Source organism: Rattus norvegicus, chromosome 2 (genome assembly GCF_036323735.1).
Source record: "Rattus norvegicus strain BN/NHsdMcwi chromosome 2, GRCr8, whole genome shotgun sequence".
NCBI classification, from domain to species: domain Eukaryota; kingdom Metazoa; phylum Chordata; class Mammalia; order Rodentia; family Muridae; genus Rattus; species Rattus norvegicus.
In genome coordinates, this window is record NC_086020.1 from 79,960,056 (window position 1) to 79,986,617 (window position 26,562).

Consider the following 26,562-nt stretch of genomic DNA (forward strand, 5'->3'; position numbering starts at 1 on the left):
ACGTTTCTGCTGCTGCCTCTGGGTCATTTCCAATGAGAGAATATATACTGAGAAATGCCATACATTGTAAAACAAGGGTCCTGTCTAAACAAGTAGAGTGATTTCTTTTTGCTCTCAGTCTTTTTATTTGTGCACTAAATAAATCCAGCTTTCCCTGTTTCGGCCTCAGTTGGATGAGACTACCAGGGAAGAGAAAAGCCGAGCAGACTGTTAATGGTAGCCATAAGGAAAACGTTGAGTCTAAGATTTACCATTGTCTTGTATTGCATTGTATTCTCGAGAGAGGATCTCAGGAATACACAGCACCTCTGACCTGTTCCATAGCAGAGATTAACCTTGAACTTCTGGTCTTACCCTTCTGAGCTGTCTGTGGTGTTACAGGCCTGTACCACCAGGTTATGCAGCAATGGGGCTGAACCACAGAGGTACAAGCATGGCAGGCAAGCATCCTCCTGACTGAGGTATAGCCCCAGCCCATTGGTTTCCCCATGTTAAAAATGGAAATTTGAAAATGGTAAGATCTTAAATTTAAATCAGAAGTGCTCTTTCTTTATCCCCCTTACACAAAATAATTATTTTATTACACTTGACCTATTTTTAGAGCTAATACTTCTGTTCTTTCAATCAAGCAAACACTTTTCCCACTTTCCAGGGAAGTACACAGCAGTTGGTTTTGAACGCCTACTTTGAAATTCTTGGGATTTTCCCTCCGTTGCCTCACTGGCAACCGAGCGTTGGTCTGTCCCGTGTCTGCCCTTGTACATCACATATCTTTGTGCATCTTCTTTCCTTGTTCTTCTTTCCGAGTCTGTGAGCTCTTGCCCAGTCTCCTTGTCCTCCGTGTTCTGGACCACGGCTCTCCCTCTGCCCGCCCAGCCCACGAGTTACTGTTTCCCACATCAGCGACCATCCCCGCCTGTACGGTTTTCTGCTCTCAGTATCCTGCAGTTGTAGAGGACACAAAGCCAGCTCTCACCTCTTAGTGAGGCTGTAACCAGTCATCCCTCAGCTAGGCTTATGACAGGGAGCTCAGACAGAGATGTGAGAACCTCAAATAGTCAGCTCAGTTTGAATGAGGAAGCCATGGTGTGATCCCCAAGCCTTCCTAGTCATCCGTGCCAGGGGCCAACACTGAGGGAGCGTCTGTTCTGACCGTATACATTCCCCTGGGTACAACATGTCAGCGAGAGCGCCACATGCCCCGGTGCATTGGGCTTAATGCTGGAGTAGAGATTTGCAGCAGAGGTCCAGGCATAAATGCAATTTCTCTGTACACTGTTTTCTCAAAACTGTTCTGCTTGTTTCTTTACGTGTTGTTTCTTCTCTAATGAACCTACCTCTCTCAAGTCCCATTTTATTTTGTATGTTTGTGTGTGTGTGTCCACATGCACATTGTATGTGTGTGCTTGAGTGCACGCATGCACACGCATTTGTGTGCATGGAGCCAGAGGTCAGCATGCGGTATCTTCCTTTGTTCCACCTGACACTGTTTGCTTGTTTGCTTTTCTGTTTATGTGGACATAGGAGTTCCCGCTGAACCTTGGTCACCGATCTGTGAGGTCTGGCAGGCCAGCAAGCTCCATGGATCTTTTTGACTCCTCCTCCCCAACTGGTGCTATCGATGTACAGTGCCACACAGCTTTTTACATGTTAATGGGGGATCCCAATTCAAGGGTTCATGTCTGTGAAGCAGCAAGGCACTGTCTGTAGCTGTGTGTGTGTGTGTGTGTGTGTGTGTGTGTGTGTGTGTGTGTGTTTATAAAGCCATCCAAAAGCACCAAGCAGGAGGGGTCCCTTCTTTTGAGGTTGGGCCTGGGAAGTTCTCATAGACTGTCTCTAAAGGGATGAATTTATTAGAAAATAACTTTTTCTACATTTTTCTTCATTTGTCTATATAAAATGGAGTTGAGAATTTGAGCGTTTCCTCGAACATGTCACTAAACCTGGGATTTAGCCCAGTAGTAGAGCATTTGCCTAGCATTTGTGTGGTGCTAAATTCAATCCCTAGTACTACCGAAAGAGAAAGGGGTGGGGTGGGAGGGAGGGCTGGCTGGCTGTATCTAAGTTCCCGGTAGTCACTTTTCTTGTCTATTAATATCTACTATTTCTGTGTAGCTTTGATTCAGTTTCAGCCCTGCCATACCTTTCTGCCCTCTTTTCAGTTAATGGCCAAATTCATGGTTCCTTTTCACTTTGCTCTTTATGAGTTGGTTTCACTCTTTAAGACATCACCACCCCCAGCACGAGGCCTCCTTTACACTAAATGGATGTTCTCACTGGCGGAGTCATCCATTTTCCTATGTGGCAGTGTTAAGAATGGAATGTGGGTCATTCTACCTGTGCGCAATGCACTGTTTTGTGTAACTGGTATCTGTCTTCCTCTTTGCATGGTGAGATATTATTCCATAAATTATACTCCTGGGACTGCAGAAGAATGAGAGTTAGACTTACCATTGTTTCACGACCCAGTCCCACCTCTCTCCGTACCTAATGGAATGTGTACTGAGTAGATCATACTGGCATTCCAGAACCCGAAATAACTACAAGGAAATGTGTACTAAAGACACAATGGCCAGCTGTACCCTGCCCTAAGTAGGTGTAGCCAGTGGGAAAGCGTGTGTGTGTGTGTGTGTGTGTGTGTGTGTGTGTGTGTGTGTGTGTGCGTGTGTGCGTGTGTGTGATGTCAGTGTCCATTTCTAGAGTTCTGGTATAAGCAGATTTCTGGAAGCAATAGCACAAAGGGCTTGTAAAGGAAATGAAGAGAAAGTGGTCATAGCCATGTGTTTACAAAACAGAGGAAATGGGGCAAACTGAGTCTAGACCTGAATGTAACAGGTAGGGGGTGGCTGACAGGCGTTAGAGCCAGATCAGGTAACAAGGGAGAGGAGCCTAGAACCTGAGCCTGGGGAGAGATCCAGTGGACACATGGAAACCAAAGAGAGTCAGAGAGAGTTGGGAGATGGTCAGGCATCAGGGAAGAGCAGTGAAGAGAGAGGACGCCATTGAGGGAAGTGTGATGGGGTGCCCAATACCCCATATGTCTCTATCACCCCCGGCTCCTTTGTGACTCCCCAAGACTATCCGTGTTTACTCTGGTGTTTGTGTGTGTTAAGTGTAGCTTTAACCAACAGAGGTTGCTAGGTTCTAAATGTGCATCTTTGAAACCTCACAGTCTCCAAAAATCTTATTTCAAATTTAGAAAAATCAGCTGCGTTTTGTAGCTATGTATTATGTCCATGATGTGAACTGATACCTTGTTTAGTCAGGTCTCTAAGTTTATTTTGTTGGGTTTTTTTTGTTTTTGTTTTTTAATACTGTGTGTCACTCGGTGATGTTTCCAGAGACTGCAGAGACTGTAACAACCAGTGTGACTGTCAGCTGAGTGACCTGGAACATGGCAGTATTTGGAGTACGGGTGCTAGTGATCTGCCAGCCCCCGGGGATCATCTTCCCTCAGAGGGGCTTCAGGTTTAACCATGTCCATATCTGAAAAGCTGGCACCATAGGCTCCTCAACCTGATCTCTGTGTACCAGTTAGTGGCTAGAAGACTGTGGTCCCCAGACACTCTTGTGGCACCATCTGTTATTAATTGTTCTTGTCCCAGTAAAGGGAGGAACCTGTCGCGGGTTCTTCTCATTGCATGTGCAGTAGCTAAAACATCGTCTTCTTCCTTGAGTACCACACTTGTTGTTTTCATCCCTGACGATTCTGCACATGCGTGTCCGGTTCCCTGACATAGCTGGAGCAGATTCTACCAACCACATAGGCTGTTCCCCAGGAACAGCGGGGCTCGTCAGGGAAAGATGGTCCCTGTTCTTCCTTAGCGGCACCTAACCATCTCAGGCCTCATCCCACAGAGCGAAAGAGTAGACAGCTGGAACTGTGTCAGATTTGGCAGGCTTTAAATCTGGAAGACTCCTTATCTGTCAAGTTCCTGTCAGCTCCACACACACCCACAGCCTGGCTCTAGCTAGAATTGCAGGAACTTCAAGCCTATTTGTTGGGTGGCTGCCACTTAGCATCCCTTTGGAGTTTAATCATAGCTGTGACTTCTTCCTTGGACTCACCAGAAGCTCCGCTTATTAAAAACTGCAGAAACAGTGTTCACCACCACCATCCTTGAATTAAGCCTGGTAGTCAGGGTGCGGGTAATATCCACCCTGTCGTGAGGACAGGTCGGTGACCTGATATTGTAGTGTTGGCTGAGCCCCAGTTATTTTTACCTCCAAGGACTTTGTAAGCCTTCTGACCTCCTCGTTCATACGGACAGAGGAACTGTTGCTATGGACTTAGCTTTCAGTATGTCTGTTCCCAGCGGGAGCCAGATTCATGGTCTGAAGGAGCCTAGGAAGCCAGCAGGGAACGGAATACACATGGACTCTTACCATGGGTAACTAAAATAATCTCTAGTGATTTCTAGGTTGGTTGTGTCTTACCTTTTCGGACTTCCCACTTATTATTCATGAATCACAGACTCACCTTATGAAGACTTGCTGGGAAGCCACATCAGTCAGAGCGTTAGGAATAAGCAGTGTCATTTATTATCTGAGAGCCCACCGCAGGGACAGGGGATGTTGCTCAGGTGGAGGACTGCCAAGCATGCACAAAGCTCTGGATCTGACATCCAGATGTGATGCTGCACACCTGTGGTCCTACCACTTGGGAGGTGGATGCAGGGAGACCAGATGATCAATGACATCCTCACTACAGAGTGAGTTTGAGCCCAGGCTGTACCTCCTGGGACTTCAACTTAAAACAAGACCAAACAGAACAGAAAACAAAAGCCACCCAGAACTCGGTGACTTACAGAGCAAAAGTTTGCTTTCGTTCTCCAGATCACGGCTGGGCGGGTGATCCTTCCGGACTTTTCTGGGTCCACACCCCTGCTGTCAGTTGAAATCAGGATGTGGGTGTACTAATACTGAGGGAACTCTCTAGGTGTGGCCGAGAGTGGGTCCTGCTGAACTCCTTTCCTCACTGTGCATCCGTCCTTGTCGGGTCGCTTTGCCCCATTGCCTGGCTTTTTTAGATGGCTGTGGCTGGACTCCAGGTGGCAGGTAGAAACGCAAGCATCCTGAAGTCAGGAGTCAGAGGCACTACACCACCACGCCGTTTGCACCCTATTGACTGCAACACATTGCTGGCCAGCCCAGGGCCACAGGGTGTGTATATAAACAATATAGTGTGTGGTAAAGGGAACTGAAAAATCATAGTGTTGCTGTAAAGAGGAACTTAGGACACTTATACAATCACTCCCTTGGGGCATGATGGACTCATCCATGTTTTTAATCCATAGTTATCAAAACCTGGGTTCTATCTGAATTTTTCACTCAGCAGTAAACATACGGTTGGGTGAGAGGCCAACATCCAGAGTAACTTGTGAGTCCCACTTTGCCAAGTGTCATACCACTGAGGCTTTCACTCCCATGTGATAACCTAATATTTACTTGTCTATATTATTATGCATGGTCCTGGGATCTTTCTTCTCCACGGCCTTATCCATATGTGTGCCTCCTATCCCTGGGCTTTCCAGATAAACACTGCATAATACAGAATCCAGTGGGGTCTTTTCTATATCAGTGTCCAGCCCTCATGCAGAAAGCTGCCCCTTCACAGCTGGGTGATTGGCACGGTGCCTCATATGAATAAGTCATGCAACACATATTTGTTGAAGAGATTTAAATGTAATTTATCAGTCAGTAAGTACACACTCTTTGGAAGCAATGCATACATTAGAAACCAGGATGGACTCACAAGCTCCTACAAAAAACTCCCTAAATAGGACTCAGTAGGGTCAATACATAGTCCTGGGGAGACTTTTACACATTGATACCTTAGGAATTTGAATTAGAATGGGCGTTCTGAATTTTACATCCTGGAAAGGCATGTATTATAATTTACTTAAATGGACGGGGTCTCAGTTCCCAGAGACTGTGTTCTGTAGGCTGTTTTTTGTTGAAGTGAATATTTTATAGTTTGCAATAAGTGCCAGTAACTGTTAGCCCTGCCAGTTTGAGAACCACTGATTGCAGAAAGGGCCATTTTCAGTTGGCTGGGGTTGTAGGATCTATGAATTTTTGGGCCTTCCTCTCTTTGTTTGATCTGGTTTAAAGCCTCTGGCCAGTTCATAGATCAATCCAGTGTCCCCCTACTGTTTGCAGTCATAAAACCTTTTTGTGTCTCTTCAGAAGCTTTGTTTAATTTTGTCACAGAACAATCTTTTTTTAAGATTTATTTATTTATTCCATATAAGCACACTGTAGCTGTCTTCAGACACACCAGAAGAGGGTGTCAGATCTCATTACAGATGGTTGTGAGCCACCATGTAGTTGCTGGATTTGAACTCAGGACCTCTGGAAGCAGTCAGTGCTCTTAACCACTGAGCCATCTCTCCAGCCCTAGAACAACCTTGGTAAAGCAGTTGTTAGAAGTTGATACTTACCGAGAGGCAGCTAGAGTGGTCACTAGAGACCCTATGCAAAGCACCTTACACAAATCACCACAGCCTCCAGCTTCAGCTGGGTTGGAAATGCTCAGCGGCTGGCACAGGAAACTGGAGTTGGGGAATGGGAGAGATAGGGTGCAAACAGGTTCCAGGGGTTTATGCACCATATCTAGAGTGGAAACAGCTGCTGACTTAATCAGGTTCCGCTAACATAAAGGATAAATAAGGAAACCTGAGGTTGGAAAGCTTTCTTTGGCCTCCAAGTTTTCTCTGTAGTAGCTGAAACAGGAAGGTTCTAAAGTAGAAACCAGAAAAATGTAGCCCTCGGACCCCTGAGTCCCAAGTGCTCCTGAAGCTGGGCCCAGGGAGCTGGGCAGGCCCTGGAGCTGGAAAAATAAGGCAGTACATACATTCTAGAGACAGAGCTGGGAGACAGGCCCAAGAATCCCACAGTCCCTAAGCCATCATTAACTGTTTTATGTTTACCCCAGATACCCTACAAAAAGGCTCAGTCTTGTTTCTTTAGCCGAAATACATCATTGCAAGAGTCAGGACGCTCATGCCCATTGGTTTCCCTGTGCCCAGGCAACAGGTGCAGATCACATGCCCTGTTGTGAGCTGCACACATTCACGGCCCCAACCAGAGTCTAAAACGAAAACACCTTTCTCGGAACCAACCTGTAGTCATTGGTCAGGGCTGCTGTATCAAAATACTCCAGACTGTGCAGCTTAAATGACAGAAATACACAGTCTCACAGGTTGTAGGCAACAAGTATGAGATCAAAGTACAGACAGGCCTGCTTTCTTCTGAGCACTTTGAGGAACAACTTGCCCTTTGCCAGCTCCTTGGTTCTGAGACTTTCCTGGCAGCCTTCAGCATGGAGCTGCATCAGCCAGTCTCTGCCCTCACAAGGACTCTTTCCCCCCTGTACATAGCGGTCTTTGTATGCAATCTCTCCCTTTCACAAGGTCACTAGTCATATTGGGTTGGACACCCACCCACTCCAGTATGACCTCATCTTATATCTGCAATAATTCTGTGGCTACATAAGTTCACATTCTGAGATCGAGGGGTTAGGACTTTGATGTTTGAACTTCAGGGAAACATGGTTTGCTCATGTCACCACTGTTCTGGCCCTCAGCCTTCCCCTATCCCATAGTCCTCAGCGTCAGCCTTGTAGTCAGGTCTTGTCAGCTGGCATGCTCTGTGGACTGTAACCTTTACCAGGGATTTTCACTCGCAGCTATTCATAGCGGCCCCATGCTCTTGCATGTGCCCACCATTGCCTTTTTATTCCGGGCATTTCTTCCAGACTAGGGGGGTCTCCTTGCAAGACCCTGCCCAAGTGAACACTTGTCGACTGCATGGAAACACATACACAAGTAAATAGCATCAGGCATAAAGAGGCCATGGCTCTGATCCCAGCGTAGACTGTGAGAGACACAGGACTCTTCTTGCCTTCCAGCTTAGAGTTTCCATGAGCTGAGCATGGGTCTGAATGTGCCTCTTACCTCACTACAGACTCACTAAATCTCTCACGCTGCCTTCCAGGGTCAGTTCAGGCCACCTGTCTGCTTCTCATCTCTGTCAGGGCTTCTGGTCCAAGTGACAGGTCGGAGCACAGCTGGCTCCTTCCCATTCCTGGCTGTAATAAGCCTCCTCTTCTCATGCTCCTTTTTTGCTTCAGAATGTCCTCTCCCCGGGCTTCTTTGCTTGTCCCTCCATGGCCTTGACAGAGCCACCACTCTCCAATGCCTTTCTTATCTCTGAAGCTGTCTCTTGGTTCTCAACTCAGTCCTGCCTTGCTCTCTGGACATCAGAACCCTCTCAGCTCCTTCCCCCTGAACTCAGCTCTTGCCCGGTATGAGCTCTGAGGTTCGCAGTGATACATCTCAGGTTCCTAAAGGCCGTTTTCAAGGTTGCATTACCACAAAATCCTTGTGACCCAAGACTGATCCTGACGAAGGAGCATTATCTCCACTGACTAAATCTGTGGGGCGATTGGTTGCCCCTGACTCTGACATGGGGGTTTCCTTTTTCCCTTTAGCTCACGTATGTATAATGTCAGTGCCATGCCCGGGCATCACCTGTTTACACATTCACAGTTATGAGAGCGTTAACTTACGTGGGAACATCTACTGGCAGAGCTCATGGCAAGCCTTGTACAGCTTTGATTCATTTTGTCTTAACCTATGTCTGTGAGATCAAAGCTAGCACAGCCTGTCCTTTTGAGGATTTGGGTCCTCAAGTCCTGCCTCTCTTTCTCTGGCTTGTTGGGTTTGTATACAACCATCACATGTATGTGTTGGATGCCCTCTGTGCTTCAGCCTCACACCATGACGTCTTGACACAGGAGGACCCCCAAAACACCTCCTGAATATCACTTTCTACTGTATAGGACAGTTCCAGCATTGGCCCAAGAAGTGGCATTGAGCACTGGCAAGCGTTAAAAGCTCACTTTAAAACTTCTGTGGAAAACACATGCTAAATCCTATAAATTTTCTTTTGGTGAATACCTAATAATATTTAAATATTTATTTTCCATCAAGCATTCTGTTGCAATACCAAATACTATCGCACATGCATAATAAGAAATTGGGTAAATCAGTATTTAGCAGATACGAAGGAAGTCAGTTCACTAAGCATCTTTCGATGAGTGAGACGATGTCGTTCAGAGATAGCTGTTTATAGGGGAGTATGTAGTCTGACCTCCTGTGCATGGTGAAAGGCACAATGCTTACCTCACACACTAATGAAAGCACTGGGTAACTAAGCCACGCCCACCCCCGTAGAAGAATGAGATTATACATGGTTCTCTTACAGCTTTTCTGACCTTTCTACAAGGCAGGTAAGACATTTAAACTTACTTTAAGGCTTTAAGAGAAAATTCATGTAAACTACCCTTTCCTAAATATTTAAATAACGTTTGTTTCGGTCCCTTGCAGCCTACAGTGACTTAGGGTACTACATCATCAACAAGCTACATCATGTGGACGAGTCTGTGGGGAGCAAAACACGAAGGGCCTTCCTGTATCTCGCTGCCTTCCCTTTTATGGATGCCATGGTAAGTGGAGGAAACTGTGGGCTCTCCTTCTCCTTAACGGCAAAGCGTGTCAATTGTAGAATTCTCTATTTTAGGTGTTTTAGTGTGTCTGGTTCAATAGTAGAAGAGCGTTCGTGTTTCTGTGCAGTCAGTTTCCAGGGCCTTTTATGTCGCACGCGAAAGCTGTTCAGTGCCCTATCCCAGAAACCACGTCCTACTTTCTGCTTCTATGAATGTGACTGCATCAAGGTGCTACACGAGGGGGACTCAGGCATTGTTCCTTCTCGCATGCCTGGCTGATTTCATTTTAGATATTGTCAATGTTCTCTCAATGTTACAGAATGTGCCAGAGTTTCGTTCCTTTGTAAGTCAGAATAATGTTTCCTTGTATAGATAAAATACATTTTGCCTATCTACTCATTTAAAGTCTCCATTTTTGGCTGCTGTGATTAAAATTATGAGCATGAGTATATAAATAGCCTTTTGAGTCCCTCCTTTCAGTTCTTTGGAGTACACATCCAGGAGAGGGATTTCTAATTGTCTGGGGTGTGTGTGTGTGTGTGTGTGTGTGTGTGTGTGTGTGTGTGTATAATTTTAAATTAATTTTAATTTTTTTGCTGGGTTCCAACTGACCCTTGGGCTTGTTAGCCAGTGTGTCTCATCAATTTATAGTAAATATATATATATATATATATGCCATAAGCTATTGCAGACAGCAAGAAAGCAGAATTGAACATTTTGATTAGGTTATTACGTGTTTTTTTATGATAGGCTTCAGTACTAGGAGATGAGGGCTAGCATTCTCATATACTCGCCCCTTGTGTGGTGCAAACATGCTGGTCTCACAGTGTGCTTCTCCTGGACATCCTGACGGGAGATGCCATCACTCAGTTACCAGTCTTAGCACCGAAACCAAGAACTGTAATGGATCCAGTTTCGTTTTGGTGTGGTGGTATAGAGACAATGCAGAGTTAACAACATTTAATACCTAATAATAAAGTCTTCCACTGGCTCCTTTGTAAATTACTGTTGGTGGAGGCTTGGGTCCCCAGGGCACAGCTGTGCCTGCGTTTTCCTTTCCCTACTTTGGCCAGCTGTGTTGCCTCTGGGAGCTGATGCAGGTGAACCCAAGGACAGGTCAAAGGCACTCTACTGTCCTCACACCCCACGCATCTACACAGGAGCCTAGAGTCAAGTCTCCATGCTGAAGGAGTTGAGGCTGGACAGACTGAGCCTCTGATGTCACTCTGTCCTTCCTGTAAACGGAAGTGAGGATCTAAACGGAGAGTGGTAATTATATAGTGAGTTCTGAGAACCCGTGGCTTTTCATAGAAGGCAGACTCTTAGATGCTTTGCCTTCTGTCCCCTGCCAGATGTTTTATTTGCCACAACAGCATTTTTAAAACTCAGTACAAGTTAAGCATCTCTCACCCTGAAACCCAGACTTAGATCTCAAAAACCAAAAGGTCCCTGAATGGTACCACATCTCGGAAATTATACACTCAATTTCATGGGTGGGAAACTGATTCATACACAAAAATATTTTAAATACTATAGAGAGACTTACTTCAGACTCTTTTGTATAAGAAGCACAAATTTTATATTTAGACCTTGGTCCCAACCTCTGGTTGGTTATCTATCTACCATCCATCCATCCATGCTTCCATCCCTATCTATCTATATCTATCTATCTATCTATCTATCTATCTATCTATCTATCTATCTATCTATCATCTCGCCCTCTCTATCTAAATTATCCTAGGCTTTGTTATCTATCTACCTAACTGCCTATCCACTAATCCATCCATCCATCCATCCATCCATCCATCCATCCATCCATCCATCTATCTATCCATCCACCAATCTATTAATATCTATATCTAGCTGAATTCTTCTAGGCCTCTCTCTCTTTCTCTTCCCCTCTCTCTCTCTCTCCATCCATCCCTCCATCAATCCATCTACCTATCCTTAGATATCGATTTGTAATACTGAACATTTATAAGAAGCACTCATATCTCCCTCATTCACCTACACACACGTCTGCACGTGTGCACACGCACATGTATATGCCTGCAGCACAATCCTGATAACTTAGCTGGGGGGGGGTAATTTTTAGAAGTCATGAAACTTTCCACCCAGATGGCATTAAGACAACAAGACAACCTACAAAGTACAAATGTTAGCACATTTTTCAAAAAACCATTTGACATGTTGGGACCTCGGAGCTGGGAACAGCAGTAAAGGCAGCAGCTGCTACACAGGATCTCAGCCTAGGCCCGGTGATTTGCTCATTGTGTACAGTGCAGGTGCCGTCTTACTTCTCTGGTATTCTGGTGTGCGTTCTGCTGCTATGACGAAGATCATGGCCAGGAGCAGCTTGGGGAGGAAAGGGTTTGTTTCATCTTACAACTCCTGATTGCAGTCTGTTGTTTAGCAAGCCAAGGCAGGCTGGAGGCAGGAACCAAGCTGAGACCATGGAGGGACACTGTTTACTGGCCTATTTCCTATGGCTTGTTCAGCCCGCTTTCTTATACCACCCAGGCCAACCTGTCTAGGCATGGCACTGTCTGTAATGGGCCAAACCCTTCTGTATCAATCGCCAATCAAAAAATTTCCCCACAGACTTGCCTGTAGTCAGTTCTGAGAGAGGCCTTTTCTCATCTGAGGTTCCCTCTTCGGAGACGAACCCTAGCTTGTGTCAAGTTGTTGACAAAAATCTAACCGGCACACTCTGTCGGTCCAATTAGCCATTGAAGTAACACATGAAGTTCTTACACAGACCCTGTTGTGAGCATCAACCTGCACACCTCCTGCTGGCTAAGCTTTGGGCTGCCTATTCTAGGGCCTTCCTCCTACCCTCCATCAAACACACAAAGCCAAGCCAGATCCAGGAGACCACATACTCACAGAGCCCTGATCTGCTCTCAAGCTGATGACCTCACTCTCTCAGAACCACCTTGGAAGCCTCGTTCTAATAAGCTGTCTGGAAGGAAAAGCCATTTGGGGATCAAGAGCGCTCTAGGGGAGCTCTTGTGTCCTCGCTCCTGTTAGTCAAAGAGACCAACCCAACCGGTCAGCCGACCTCCTCAGCAGTGCTACTGAATAAATGCATGCTACCATCTACTCCACTCAAACGCTAACAGGGAGCTAGCCACCACACGAAGTTACTTATACCAGCCAAAGACTTCCAAACCACCACTATGGCCCTTAGAGGTACAGAGTATTCTAGGAAGCCATAATGTAAGAAACACCATAATCCCAGCCATGTCTCTCACTGAAAATTCTGTTCTTTCCGGCAGGCGTGGACTCATGCTGGCATTCTCTTAAAACACAAATACAGTTTCCTGGTGGGATGTGCCTCAATCTCAGATGTCATAGCTCAGGTAACTATGGTCTGTGTGTCTGTCACAGCTTCTCAGAGTGGCCTTCTGATGAATGACCAGCTAGGCGGAAGTGAGTGTGGAGCCATATTCACAGTTATGTCAGGGTGGTGCTTCCCAGCCTTTGCCTCATACCCCATACGGATGCTGGTGGTGGCTTGATGAGTGAGGGAAGGTGATATCATGTGATCAGAGTCTGTACAGCCTTGCTAGGATGGAAGCTGTGTGGACTCAAATTAAGTTTGTAAGGCCCGAACCATCGTTTCTGAGGTGTGTGAACGAGCAGTGGTTAGTAAGGACGCTGGTGAGATGGCTCGACGGCTAAAGAGCCTGCTGAGCGAGGACGAGGACCAGCGGACAGAACCCCAGTCCTGGGTAAAATGTGTTTGTCTGTGATCCTAGCACTGGGGAGGTGGAGACGGGAGGATCCCGGCCAGCTCCAGGTTCAGTGAGAGGCCTGTCTCAGAACAAAAGATGGTGGGTGATGGAGAAAGACATCCACAGAAACCTCTGGCCCCACCACCATGTGCATACACAAGTGAGGGTGCACACACACACACACACACACACACACACACACACACACACAGTGATAGCAGAGTAATATCAAGCATGTTTTGGGCCAGTCATACATGTCACTTTGCCCTCTGAAGGGCCCGAAAGAACATAGTCTGTCACTTAGTTCCAGAGTGAGCACTTGGGACTCATGGGATTATTCTTTTTCCCTGTTCTCTTTCCTTTTTTTAGAACTTTATTTCTAATTGTGGGTAGGGCACACGTACCAAGCACACGTGGAGATAGATCATAGGACAGCTTTGTGCAGTCAACTCTTTCCTTCCACCTTGGTCTGGGTTCTGGGAATTGCACCTCATGTCACCAGCCTTGAGCAGCAAGCACTTTACCTACTAGCCCATCTTGCCCTGTTACTTTGATGTTTTGTTTGGGTTTCTGTTCATTTATGTGTTATATATATGATCTATAGCCTAGGCTAACTTTGAACACTGATCCTTCCGCCTCAAACCCCAAAGCACTTGGGATTACTCTTAAACATGGTTTCTTGTTTGGGTCCCACGAAGTTCTCTCTCTTACACATCATTTCCCCACTGTCTTATTAGGGCTACTATCTCTGTGATGGAACACCATACAAGAGACCTAAGCAAGTGGGGAGGAGAGGGTTAATGTGACTTACACTTCCACACCTCGGCCCATCATAGAGGGAAGTCAAGATGGGAACTCAGGGCAGAATCCTGGAGGCAGGAGCTGATGCAGAGCCCATGGAGGGATGCTGCTTGCTGGCCTGTAAATCACGGCTTGCCCAGCCTGCTTTCTTACAGAACTCAGAACCACCGCCAGCCCAAGGGTGGCACCCCGCACAATGAACGAGGCCCTCCCCATCGATCCCTGTGAAATTGCCCTACAGGCTTCCCCACAGCCCAGATGCTGTGGAGGTACTTTTGTAAGTGAGGGTCCCTCTTCTCAGATGAGTGTAGCTTGTGTCAAATTAACGTAAAACTAGCCAGCACGCCCACATTTTAAAACGAACTGGGAAGTTGATTCCACTGTCTGACCACATTGGTTGAGTGGAAGGGCAGCTCTCATGGCTGACACCCGCCCCGGCTTTCTACTCCTTTCCTTACATTTCTGGGAAGAAGATACAACCCCTGCAATGCATCAGTGGGCGCAAACTCAACTATGCGGGTGGGGCAGGGCTTGAGAATGATGTGTGTCTGGAGGGAGAGGTAGACTGTCATCATCTCACACTTCAAAATTCTCCATTCGGCCTACTGGCCGCGCCTGCGTTCCTCTTGGTTGTACACCCCCATCGCTAAGCCACTGCTTGGAAATCATCTAGTTAAACTGTTAGGTTTACCTCCCTAAAGATCAAGAATTAAATTAATTTCCAAATTAATTGCACTCCATAGATCACTAGGAAAAGTAATTGAAAATAATTCTTGCTAACATATGTGGGTGTGCATGTGCCTGAATACCAGCTAGCATCTTTCTTTGATATATCTTGTTAATTTGCCTGTACAGCTATTAAAGAGAACTAGACTAAGCCGTCTTCTCCACTTGTTATTTAATTTGAAGTGAAAGAAACAGCTCGACTTTCAAACGGCAGCAGCAGTTCATCGGGGGTTTGTAGATGTGTGTTGTTTCAAAGGCACAAAGACAAAAGAAAGCCAAAAGGGGGAAAAGGCATTTAGCTCTGCCTGAGTTAAATATAGTAGGCATCTAGGGAAGGGAAAACAAAACAAGCATGCTTATGGAAAAGACTTTGCCACACGCCTACAGCCATTTTCCTCCTTCATTTTTAACCTGATCCTGGCCCCTGCTTACTGGAAACTATAGTCTGGTTGGGGAAGGGAAGGGAGCTGAGTTCAGATGCTGTCTGGCCCCGGGCTGTTCCTGGTAGTTATTTAAAACCTTGTTCTTTGAGTTCCTGCCACAGTTTGTTTGGGAGATAAATATAATTCCCACTCATAAGTCTTCTCTTCTGCCCCCTTCCCGGGCCCCCCAGTCCCTGCCCCTCTCTGCTTTGCTCTGATCATTACCTGAAAAGCCTTTGGAACCTAATCAGATCATTTGCATATAGGTCACAGGCAGAGCATCCTGAGCTATCTACCTTGCTGTTGTCAATGCAAAAACACAACCCTCCCTCCAAGGGAATAAGAGATCGTTTATTCTGAAGCTAAATATGGCAGCCATGGCCCAAGAATACAGGCTTAGGTTACCCCCAAATTCCATGCTGGGTTTGGTACTAGTTTAAAGATGTTTTTATAGTAACAGCAAAGAAAATCATAAATACTTTATAAATCCTTTGGGGGGGAAGAGTATGTAGGTGGGTTACAGCAAAGGGGGGACCCAACTGCAAGCCATAGATACCTTAGTTAGTGGGAACGGGGATTTGTTAATACATCCCAAAAGGTTCTATCTGTTAGTGTCAGGACAGCAGGGCCAGAGGAGGGCAAGGAATGGCTATTTTCAAGGCTAAGGGTAGCCCTGGACAAATTGTAATTAGGCCCTGGGCCTGCAATATTTCATCTTCTCCACAGCCACTGCAGTTCTGATTGAGCAGTCAGAAACTTCAGTGGAAGGGGCAGCATTTTCCAGGAGCTTTCAGAGTACGAATGAATGAGCGAGAGAATGAATCAGTGAGAAAAACTGCTTAATAATACTCGGAACTCTAGCAGCAACTCCCAATTAAAAAAAAAATCTCCCCAGAGTTTATGGGTTCGCACAACCATATAAGTCAAGGCATGTGACCTGCTCTCCACCTCCACTCGGGGTGTCCCAGTCAGTGACATCACTGGGGACTTTGTGAAAATGCTACTGGTCTGTTTTATTCTGTGATCACCCAGGCTTTACTTTGTTCAGCATCAGTGTGAGAATTCTCCTGATACTGTTTGTCCTTCCTGGTACCTCCCATGCCCTGCCCTCTGCTGAAGCCCACCCTTGCCTTCTGAGGTCATCTGAAAACCCTCTCAGCATCACCGCTATCAACTAAGCCTTTGGCAACACCCTAACCTTGCCAGACCCTTGTACCTGCGCTGGCAGCAAAGTGTACAGGCTCAGTGACTTCGGCTGACCCTAGGGTGCTATTGTACACTTCCTGGGAGAGGACCTCCGCTCTCACTTCACAGAGAAAATCCAAGCAACCACATTCTTTTCTTGTGGCCGCGTCCTACGGAGTTAAACCTCCAGCTTCCACGCCCCCTTGTTTGGAGCGGTGGGATCTTCCAGGGCCACCCTCTCTGCTTGCACCTGAGGTTGTGATCTAGCCTGCTTTCCCAGGAGTGTTGTTAATTGGTTTTCTGTGACCCTTCTGTCCCTCTGGAGATTGTCTGGGCACATACACAGATTCGGAAAACACAAGAGCAGCAAGCATCTTTCTCTGGAGCCCCGTGTACCTCTTGAGCCACATCCTGTCTCTCTCTTTGTTACTGCACAGCCACTTCTTAGGACGGTTTCCACTCACTGCCTCCAAGTTTTCCTACTTCCCTTTCTGTGTGTTCCCTGCGCAGGTCTGCCTTCGCCTCCCTTGGTTCCCCCCAGATGTTCTTCCTAAGGACCTTGTGCCTTTTGACCCCGCAGGCAGTCCCCATGCTCCCATAGACACCTCAGCAGCTCCTCACTTCAGATTCCTTCTCTAGGAAACAGTTGACCTCTGGCCTCATTCTGTCCATAGGGAAACTAACTCATGCCTGTGAAGGTCTGGATATGGTCTGCCACCCGCTCCCGCCCGTCTCCCACACAGGAGACGTCTCTGTAAGAGGTGGGGCCTTAGATCATTGAGGGCTGCCCCTGGAGGAAGTGTAGGATTCCAGTCTCTCTGGTTTCATGAGTTCAAGTTTCCTGTCGCACATACTCCCTCCATGACCATCGGCCATACAGTGACACAGCCAAGGCAGGCAGAGGGGTCCCACTGGAGCCTGCACCGTGCTGTCCAGGATGCCCAGCCTCTAAATCTGCATCAAATAGGCCCTCCTATAGAACAGAAAAACGTTGTCTCCCAAGTTCATAGCATCTACAGCATGATCAGGATGCCCTCATTAAATATCCATAGCCTCACCTTCTCCAGACAAAGCTACCTATGGGCCCCTGGCTGACACTCACACTCAGGTCCTCCAAATACACCCAGAGCCTGTATTGGAGATCTTCTACAGCAAGAAGTCTGTGAGTGCAGTCACCTGGTGAGAGATGTAGGCGCCACCCTGGGGGCGTCTCCCTTTATTATGAAGGGTTATGTATGTCCTAGCCCTTAATATCTCTTCCTTTCTCTGTGCCTCCTCTGTGGCTGCCCCTTACTCTGACTGAAAGCCATCCCCTCCTGCCCACAGTAGTGAACGGTCTCTTCACTCACGTCTACCCAGCAGCCCTGGCTCCCTGCTGTTCTTATTCCCTAAGGTCCTGACCACCTCAGCCTCTGGATGCCTGCAACTCAAACCTAAACTCAGGCTGCCTGGTGAGGAGCTGGAGCCCCACAGACACCCCTGCCTGTCTAGCCCTAGCATTGTCCTCTTCCCACCTTCCTCTCTAGTTCACAGTCCAGCTACCATAGCTTCTCCAGGCCAGAAGAAATATTCTGCCTCAGTTCCCCCCACCTCCTTCCTGTTCCTCCCACCTCTGCTCAGTGTAAAGGCCTCAGATAGGGCAGTACCCCCAGACATGCTTCCCCCTCTGCAGGGACTCTGTTGTGACAGGCAGTGTGTGCTCATTGGCCTGTCGTTTGGTTAGTATGTCTGTCCTCTCCACTAGATTGTCAGCCCCATGAAGTCACTCTGGGAATGACTCTGGGTACCAGGGCACATGCTTTCGCTGGGAACGCCCCACTAGCACAGCAGCCTCCTTCCAAAAGTGACCCGACATGCTTTTGGTGGCCGTGTCAGATGCAGGACTGGAGTCCTGGACTAGAATAAAGAGGGCACAGGTGTTATTTTGAGTTGGCAAGTGATGTGGTCTGCCATGAAGAGTTAAGGCCTGTGACAGGCGCTGGACTGCATGCTTCAGCCTGGTACAGTTTCAGGGGGAGGCTGACGACGGCAGCTTCACCTTGGCCTTGGGAGCTCCCCTGGACAAGCCCATCTACCCATCACCCTTGTGCTCCCTGGACCACTATCTTGTCACCCCCACTCGCTTACACCTCTCTGGTGCACACTTCCCTCTCCCTCTTGTTCAGGTACTCCATCCACAGCCCTGCTCCTCAGGTTTCTGTCCTGACAGGTAAGGGTTCGAGGACATGACTGAGTTTCCCACTCTCACTCCAGACAGCCAGGTCTCAGGCTCTACGTATCACCATAGGGTTTACAGTGTAAAAAGGCAGAGCTTGCTGTAGATAACCTACTCCAAGTGTGCATAAAAGGGCATCCGGGAGAGCTCTGACTAGTTAACAAAGTAAGGAGGCATTGTGTCCACAACCCCAAATGTCTAAGCTTCTGACCCATTCACCTAGGCTGCCGAGCCTTTGGTCGGACTCAAAGCAGCATGGGGACATTATGGCGTCCTTACTTCCGCCACTCCCCAGTATGTCCTCTTGGCACGGCAAATGTGTGTGAGCCTGGGGGAACGAGAGAGTGAGAGTGAACACCTCCCCAGCCTCTGTCTCAGTCCATGTTCTCAGGTGCCTGCTCCTAGCCCCATATCCATGCCCTGTATGTTCTGAGGACCCAGTGTTGAGGTTGGCCCCATTTCTGGCAGCCGCAGGATGAGAAGGTTAATGCACTGTAAGAGACTGAAGCCATCCAAGAGAGATTTACACTTCATCATGACTTCAGTCTCTCCCGACTACGGTCACTTCTACCAACCACACAACCCGTTTTCAACCTCTAAATATCACCACCGTGGTTTGGATTGTTGTAGATGGTAAATACAAAACCTGTTACTTCCAAGTACAGGACATCCAGGGCTCTAACTGGATAAACAAACAGGCATTGTAGTCACGTGTGGTTGATATTTTAATAGCTTTCCCAGCTTGGAATTATGTATTTTTCAATTTAGGTTGTTCCGTCACGTTTCCAGCAGTGTTCAGAACAGCATTTTAGAGAGTTTTGCCCTGTAAATGTTCCTGCTCATCTGCCCTGTGCATCAGGGTTTTTGCTCTGGTGTGGAAAAAGCCTCCAGTGGCCACTGGAGAGGGAGATAAGAGGCCAAAGTTTCTAGGTATTTCTTAGTTGGTAATCTTGACTGGATGTGCAGTTGCCTTAAAGGAGCCTCAGTGGTGGATCTAACAGAGCCATGGCTGTGAACCTGGTCCACCCCTGGCATCTGCATCTGAGAGATCAGAATGGAGTCAGAGCCTGTGATCAGCTCTCTGCATCAGCTACTGGGTTCAGGATGGCCTGACCACCGAGGCCCACGCGCCTTCGCTCTGCTCACCTGCCCTGTTTGCCCTCTCGCAGGTTGTGTTCGTAGCCATTTTACTTCACAGTCACCTGGAATGCCGAGAGCCGCTGCTCATCCCCATCCTGTCTCTGTACATGGGTGCACTTGTGCGCTGTACCACGCTGTGCCTGGGCTACTACAGGAACATCCACGACATCATCCCTGACAGGAGCGGCCCAGAGCTGGGGGTGCGTGCACCTTTCGACTGTTTGAAATATTAGCGCATGCTCGTTGTACAAAGGGACAGGACTCGCTGTGTAATTGTTGTATTTGCATGTATCAAGTGATGGTCATACTTGTCGCCCTATTCTGATTCTCCCTACCCTCCATCTCTCTCTGCCTAACCCCCAGGGCAGTCTTTCCCTGCTCAACCAGTCTGACTAAGACCCATAGAACATGAAATGAAAACCCAGACCTCACATGCTCGGGGTTTTCTGAGGGGAAAGCAGTCAGAGTAGTGTGAGCTCGGGACGGGAATGACCGTAGAAGTGACCACCCCGCTTCCTCCTCACCAAAGAGGAGACAGTGTGTCATGTCAGCTCAAGGGCTTTTGGGAAGAGCTTTAGGCACCACACTGTGACAGGAATCTTGAGATGGCCTCTAGTTTCAAACAGCTTTCACCCAGCACTTGGACCTTCTTGTACCCTCTGTAGAAATCTCTTTCATGGTCCAGAAGGTTTTAGGGTTTATGGGACCTCTGTGCTTGTGTCTTGTTGTTTTAAACATTGTAGCCCCGGGCTCTGTTTATATATATTCTCTGCAATGGCCTGTCTCACTCAGTTTCTCAATTGAGCGTGTCCTCGGGACTGGCCAGAGCTTTAGGTACTACAGTGTGATGGAAAATCTTAAGATATGGCCTCTAACTCGATAGGCAAGTAAGAGCAACACAGGAGCAACGGTGGGGGGTGGGGACAAAAACAAGCAAACAAACGAAAAACTAAATGAGTCCGAGACAGTATCTGTGCTGCAGAGAACCTGAAGGTCTCCAGTTTTGGTGGTGTGGAATAGGAAGCCTCCTTGGAGAAACGTCCCGTCACAAGTTAGGAGCAGTACTGTGCTGTGTGCATGCTTACTCCTCCTACCACGCACATTAGACATCGTTTCTCTCCATCTAGCGCCAAGGCAGACAGGAAAGATCATGTCTAACCCTGACCACCCTCCACCACCACCCCCTGCCCCAGCTTAACCATACAGTGCCTTCACCACATCACAACAGTAACTGCGGTGGCCATGTACCTCATTCTAGGTCGAGGTGTCATGGAAATCCTGCCTAGGTATTTCTACCACTTGGCCAGCCACAATTACCTTGATAGGACCAAGGTAATTGGTCTCTCTGTTTCTCTCTCTCTCTCTCTCTCTCTCTCTCTCTCTCTCTCTCTCTCCCTGTGTGTGTGTCTGTCTCTGTGTCTCTCTGTGTCTCTGTCTCTGTCTCTCTCTCTCCCTCCCTCCCTCCCTCCCTCTCTTTCCTTTCCCATCTTCTGCCTCCAGCAAAGGGAAAGAAATCAAAATGCCTGAGAGGGTTCCATGACGTAACTCTTAACCTCTTAAGAAACAAAACCTACATTTCGAAATAGAAGCCAAGCTTGAAAGTTAGCACACACCTTGGCTGTGGACGTCCTAAGACCTGCCTTGTCTCTCAGTGTGCATTTGTTCCGCTTAGGCTCCTGCACAGTGTGTGTGGCTCCTGTGGAGGATCTGGAGGTGGGAGTCTGTAAATGCACTCAATAGTTCTGTGGTAATTAGACACATTTGTGTATATTGACTGATTCCAAAGTAGATTTATGATAGCTTTCATTTCTCAGAGTTACCTCCTACTGACGTGGCTTCAAGCCAGCCACTGTGATGACATAAACAGAGACTCACTTGAAACCTGCTCTCTCAGGCCCTGGAGCTGGGCTCCACCTTGTGTGGAAGCTGGTTCTGCATATGGAAAACAGTGGTCGGGATCCATCAGACTTCATCCACTGCGTGCTTTGATTTCATGGCAGCTACCAACCGTCTGGATTAATTTCTAATAAGACTGTACATTTAGTTTTAATTCAACTTGGCATGCCTACAGGGGCTTTTCTGTGTGTTACTGTGAAGCATGGTGAAGTTGCTATCGATTGGTGTCTGAAGAACAAGCTTTGGCTTTTGAGCTGTTTTCCTGTTCTACTTCTGGAACCTAATGAGCTTTGACCTCTGTTTGCCAACACAGGGCGACGCAACCATAAGAAAGATGCTGAGCTTCTGGTGGCCTCTGGCTCTGATTCTGGCCACGCAGCGCATCAGCCGGCCCATTGTCAACCTCTTTGTGTCCCGGGATCTTGGTGGCAGTTCTGCTGCTACAGAGGTAGGGAACTTTGTGAGTACGTAAGCACATGTCAGGGGAGAGAAACGATATGTACTCATTCCCAGTTCACCGCGAGAGCCCAGGCAGTGCTAAATCATATGACACCATGACAAAGGCAGCCGTGATTGGGCGACTTTAGAAATTTCCCATTTCTATGACTGTGGAAGACAGTATCTTCATCTTTCTCATTTAGCACCTGAGGAACTGAGGCATAAGAGGGAAAGACAAGACAGAACCTGCTAGAGGCTGGGACAGTGAGAACATTCTAGCTCCCTGACCTCTTTCCCACGGCCCTTCTAGCTCTCCATAGTGTCAGCATGCAGCCTCTTCACTGTGGCCGCAAAGGATGATGGGACAAGCCTGTAGGAACTCTATCAGTGCCCAGAGCTTCCACAGTGACACAGCCTATCCTCACCTCTCTGCCCCTGGGCCATGTCACCTATGGGCTCTTTGACAGCCAGCCCTCCTGAAGATGAGGCTCTCCTGTGTGCATTGACTCAAAGCTCCAGAAATGGACCTGGAAACTGGCTGCCATTCCACTGGAAGGGTTGGCTCATCCGTTCCTTCTTGCGAGCGGGGATCAAACAGAGTGACCTCATTTGTTCCTCCTCCATTGCCTTCTGGAGAATTAATTCTGTTGCTGGCACCCCTGATCCTTTAGGAAGGCTTGTGGCTTCTCATTAAGGCCTCCTGTTTACACCTGGCCTCGGCTGCACCAGCAGCAGCGCCCCAGCCCCGAGCATCCTGCCAGTTTCCATGTCCTGGGAAGAGCTGCTGTTGGCCAGGAGAAGGTGCCTGTAATAAATCAAAAGCAGAATGCTTTCTCTGGCCCCTGTCTGTTCCTGGACTTTGGTATCTGAGTCACAGATGTCATCTTGGGTGGCTGTTACAGTACAGCAGCTCTGTCAGTCAGATACTGATTTCCCCAGTAAAACGATGGAACCCCCATTGATTGTGTGCCAGAATCCCATCTTCGCCTAAATAAACCAAAAGAGGACAGATTTTGTATTAGGCATTTCCAAATTGCCAGCTATGGCATAGAAACTCAACGGGGGTAGGGGGTAGGGGAGAAAGAGCTCATGGGTCTGTGCTGTGTGCTTACACCTTAGGCATTCATGTGCATTTTAGTCATTTCCCATCAGCCCTATGTGATTAATATTACCAGCGCCATTTCCGTGGAGAAACTGAGAGGGGAGTCTAAGTTCCCGTCTCACATGGGAGCAGAAGGGAGGCTTGGATCTAGGCCTGCCTAACCATGATGCTCTTTTATGCCATGCCACATCACGCCACGCCAAGTTTCCTCACACAGCTGTGGCCTGTATCATGTCCTCGTGTGCTGGGCACAGTTGCTCTGTCCGTGAAAACACATGGAGCCTGACTTCCTCCTCCGCAGAGTTAGAACGCCAACTGCCAGAGGTTAGCCTTAGATGCCAGACTTCCTTTCCATTCACGCAGGAAGAGAAAACCCTTTGCTCATGGAAACCTGTCAGGAGCCTTCCCTGCATGGAATATTTATTGATTTTACTGAATAAAACTGTTCAGTTGGACCCCTAGGACCAAGCAGCCTGAAATGTGTTGCATTGGAGAGACGGTAGCACAGAGTCACTGACAGGCAAGTGTGTGCCATGCTGAGGGACAGCATGGAGGAAGAGAAGCAGGGCCAACCTAAGGCTGTTCCTAGTGTTGTTTTGGGACCCATATTGGGCTTCAGGGGATAGCTCAGTGTGGACCAGAGTCCGTGTCACCAGCTTCCAACTGTGATCCCAGAGCTTGGGAGGTGGAGATGCGGGATCCTTGAACAAGTTGACGAGATGGGTGAGCCAAATGAATGAGTGAGGGAGAGGCCCTCCCTCAGTGTGTGAGGTGCAGAGTAATCGAGGAAGGTGCCCAGTGCCAATCTGACCTATGCACACACATGCAGCACATGCACTTACACATATGTGAACACACGCATGTGCCCTAGACACACATGCAAAACACAGGTAAGATTGTGAGTGACTTGGGGGCTTGCCTAGGTCCGATGCGAACAGCCAAGATTCTGGGGTCTGAGGAAGCTGGATTGAAACCTTGGCTTTTCAAGCAAGGAGACGTTGCCTGTTCTTCATCAGAGTCATGTGGAAACATTATCTGCCAGGCATCCTCTCTGTGTCAGACTGTCATGTGACTAGTGAATACAAGGACAGATGTGTTGCTAGATGTATTGTCATGTGCCCTGGCAGATCCTGGAGGACTTCCTGCTGGTGCCCACACTGATGCTGTCTATTTTTCCCTTACAGGCAGTGGCCATTCTGACAGCTACCTACCCCGTGGGTCACATGCCATATGGCTGGTTGACAGAAATCCGTGCTGTCTACCCTGCTTTTGACAAGGTGAGATCTCTAGGGCATGGTGTCAGAAGCACATGTCATAACACTGTCACTTGATGGGCAGGGGTCTTCGAGGAGAAACCCTGGGTGTTTTCCTCTGAGAATGACAGAGGGGAGTGAGGCTTCTCTTGCTGTAGATTCTGTAATGCTTTTCCATATTGATCTTCCTGTCATCACATTATTCCTCTCAGTATTCCTCTCAGTATTTTCAGGAGGGAAAGTAAATAACTTCCCAAATGAAGCTTACTAGACTTTGTTCCTGTGGCTTATTGTCTAGTCTGTGCCGTACCTTGTGGGTGCTGTACTCAATGGCCAAGTTGTAGACATGTGAGGCAGGGGCTTGACTTCCTGTGAGGTCACATGGCTGCCTTTCTGTGGCAGGGAGATATGCACAGTGTTGTGCAGGAATGCTTGCCTCCCATTTGGGGGTTCTCTTAAGGTATACTTATCAACATATATGTATATGCCGTGTGAGTCTGTGCACCAGGTGCATGCAGGTGCCCTTAGAGCCTAGAGGACGTCAGATGTGGGTGCTTGGAGCTCTCTCTCTCCAGCTCCGTACCTCCACTCTCCAGTTTAGCCAGAACCCTCAGTGGCCAGCAGCTCCGCCCGCTCATGACTGCTGGTCCCTCCAGGGGAGGCATCTAACCCTTCTGATGTCATCTTTGGCTTTGTGGAGACTGTCCTGCTTGTCATTTAATAGATGTCTACCTAATTATACCTCTCTTGTTGAAACGAATGGCTAGCAAGGCATACTATTTTTATACGGTGGTATATAATGCATTCAAAGAGAAAAGTGGGAGAGGAATGACCAGCCTGACACTTGTAGCAGGTTCTGCCTTGATTTTTTCTAGCAGTCGCTCAGAGCCTTTGCTACCTCTATTTTTTCTTATCCGCTAGTAACTATGAGGAGAAAGGCCCCATAGCCAAGGGCTCCAGCAGGTCAAAATGGGCAGCTGGGCTCTGGTGCCTAACTGTCACTGCACCTGCTCCCCATCCTACCTGGGCCCTCGCTCCAACTTCTTGTGGGCAGGAAAGACTCATGAAGCCATACAAGGCCAGGCCAGAGCTCACAATGCCGGCTTCAGAAAGGCCTCCTATGCAAAGGCCAGACTTGTAGAATACAGCTTCCTAGACAGGTACCCGAGTGCTTCCATCCCACATCACACCCTAAGTCCAGGGTATCCCCCAAGTCTAGACAAAGATCATCATCAGCCCACCCCCTTCCTGAACATTCTCACACACACACACACACACATTCTGTTCTCACCTCCCATGGCAGCATTCTTCCACACTGCCCAGCCTCCTGCCATTCTTCCTTTCCCCTCTCCTTCCTTTCTTGGGTACACACACTCATCACAAAGCCTGACTCTCCTCTCACCTGCAGGGCCCCCCAGTTGTCCTAAGCTGAGATGGGCCAGTGATCTTACGCAGGACAGTGCTGCTGAGGCCTTCCCTCAGCTGTCTGTTGGTTCCCACCCACTGCCAGTTACACACATCTGGATGCAGCACACTCGTGGTTATTTCATGCAGACCCCTGAGTACAAAGGTCCGAGTTGCTTTAAGAGCTGGACCTTCTGTTACGGAGTTACTGTAGTCTGTACATAGGACCACTGCTTTCATTTCAAGGAACATGTGTGTAGTGAGTCCTAGAAAACAACACAGATGTTGGTCCTTGCTAAATTTCTGTTCTCCCTTTGCTAAGTAAGATTATTTAATGCAACTTACAGACAAGAAAGCAGGTACTGAAATGGGTGAGGTGTTGGCTGGAACTGTCCTATCTGAAGTTGCTTTTGGCTACCTTATAATAATAAAACTTAACAATACCACCCTGTTTGTCTTCAGCAAGAACACCCAATACAAACATTGTCTTACCCTTAATCACAGGTTAGAAGCTATGATTTTTTTTTTTTTAATGAGCCTACCTCTGGCCAGAAACTAGAGTTACTTGGGATCCTTCTAAAACCTCACCCATTGTTGCCACACATTCCAGTTGGCAGTGCAAGCCATGGTTGGGAAGGCCATCTGGCCACCAGTACCTCAGACCTCTCTGTGTGGGCTTCAGCATCCCCTGTCTTGACTACTGGAGTCTTCCACCTCTCTGTGGGTTCCAGA

General features: G+C 47.9%; 1 protein-coding gene across 4 annotated transcripts in view; it reads left to right on the plus strand.

Annotated features, from left to right (window-relative positions):
* Nucleotides 1-26,562, plus strand: part of Ankh (ANKH inorganic pyrophosphate transport regulator) — a 127,873-nt gene that overhangs the window by 76,706 nt on the left and 24,605 nt on the right. For all 4 annotated transcript variants that reach the window (XM_063281148.1, NM_053714.2, XM_063281149.1 and 1 more), the window contains exons 3-7: nucleotides 9,393-9,511; nucleotides 12,790-12,873; nucleotides 19,767-19,937; nucleotides 21,947-22,081; nucleotides 24,358-24,450. In XM_063281148.1, coding sequence (XP_063137218.1) covers nucleotides 9,393-9,511; nucleotides 12,790-12,873; nucleotides 19,767-19,937; nucleotides 21,947-22,081; nucleotides 24,358-24,450 — 602 coding nt within the window. The remainder of the gene's footprint in view (nucleotides 1-9,392; nucleotides 9,512-12,789; nucleotides 12,874-19,766; nucleotides 19,938-21,946; nucleotides 22,082-24,357; nucleotides 24,451-26,562) is intronic.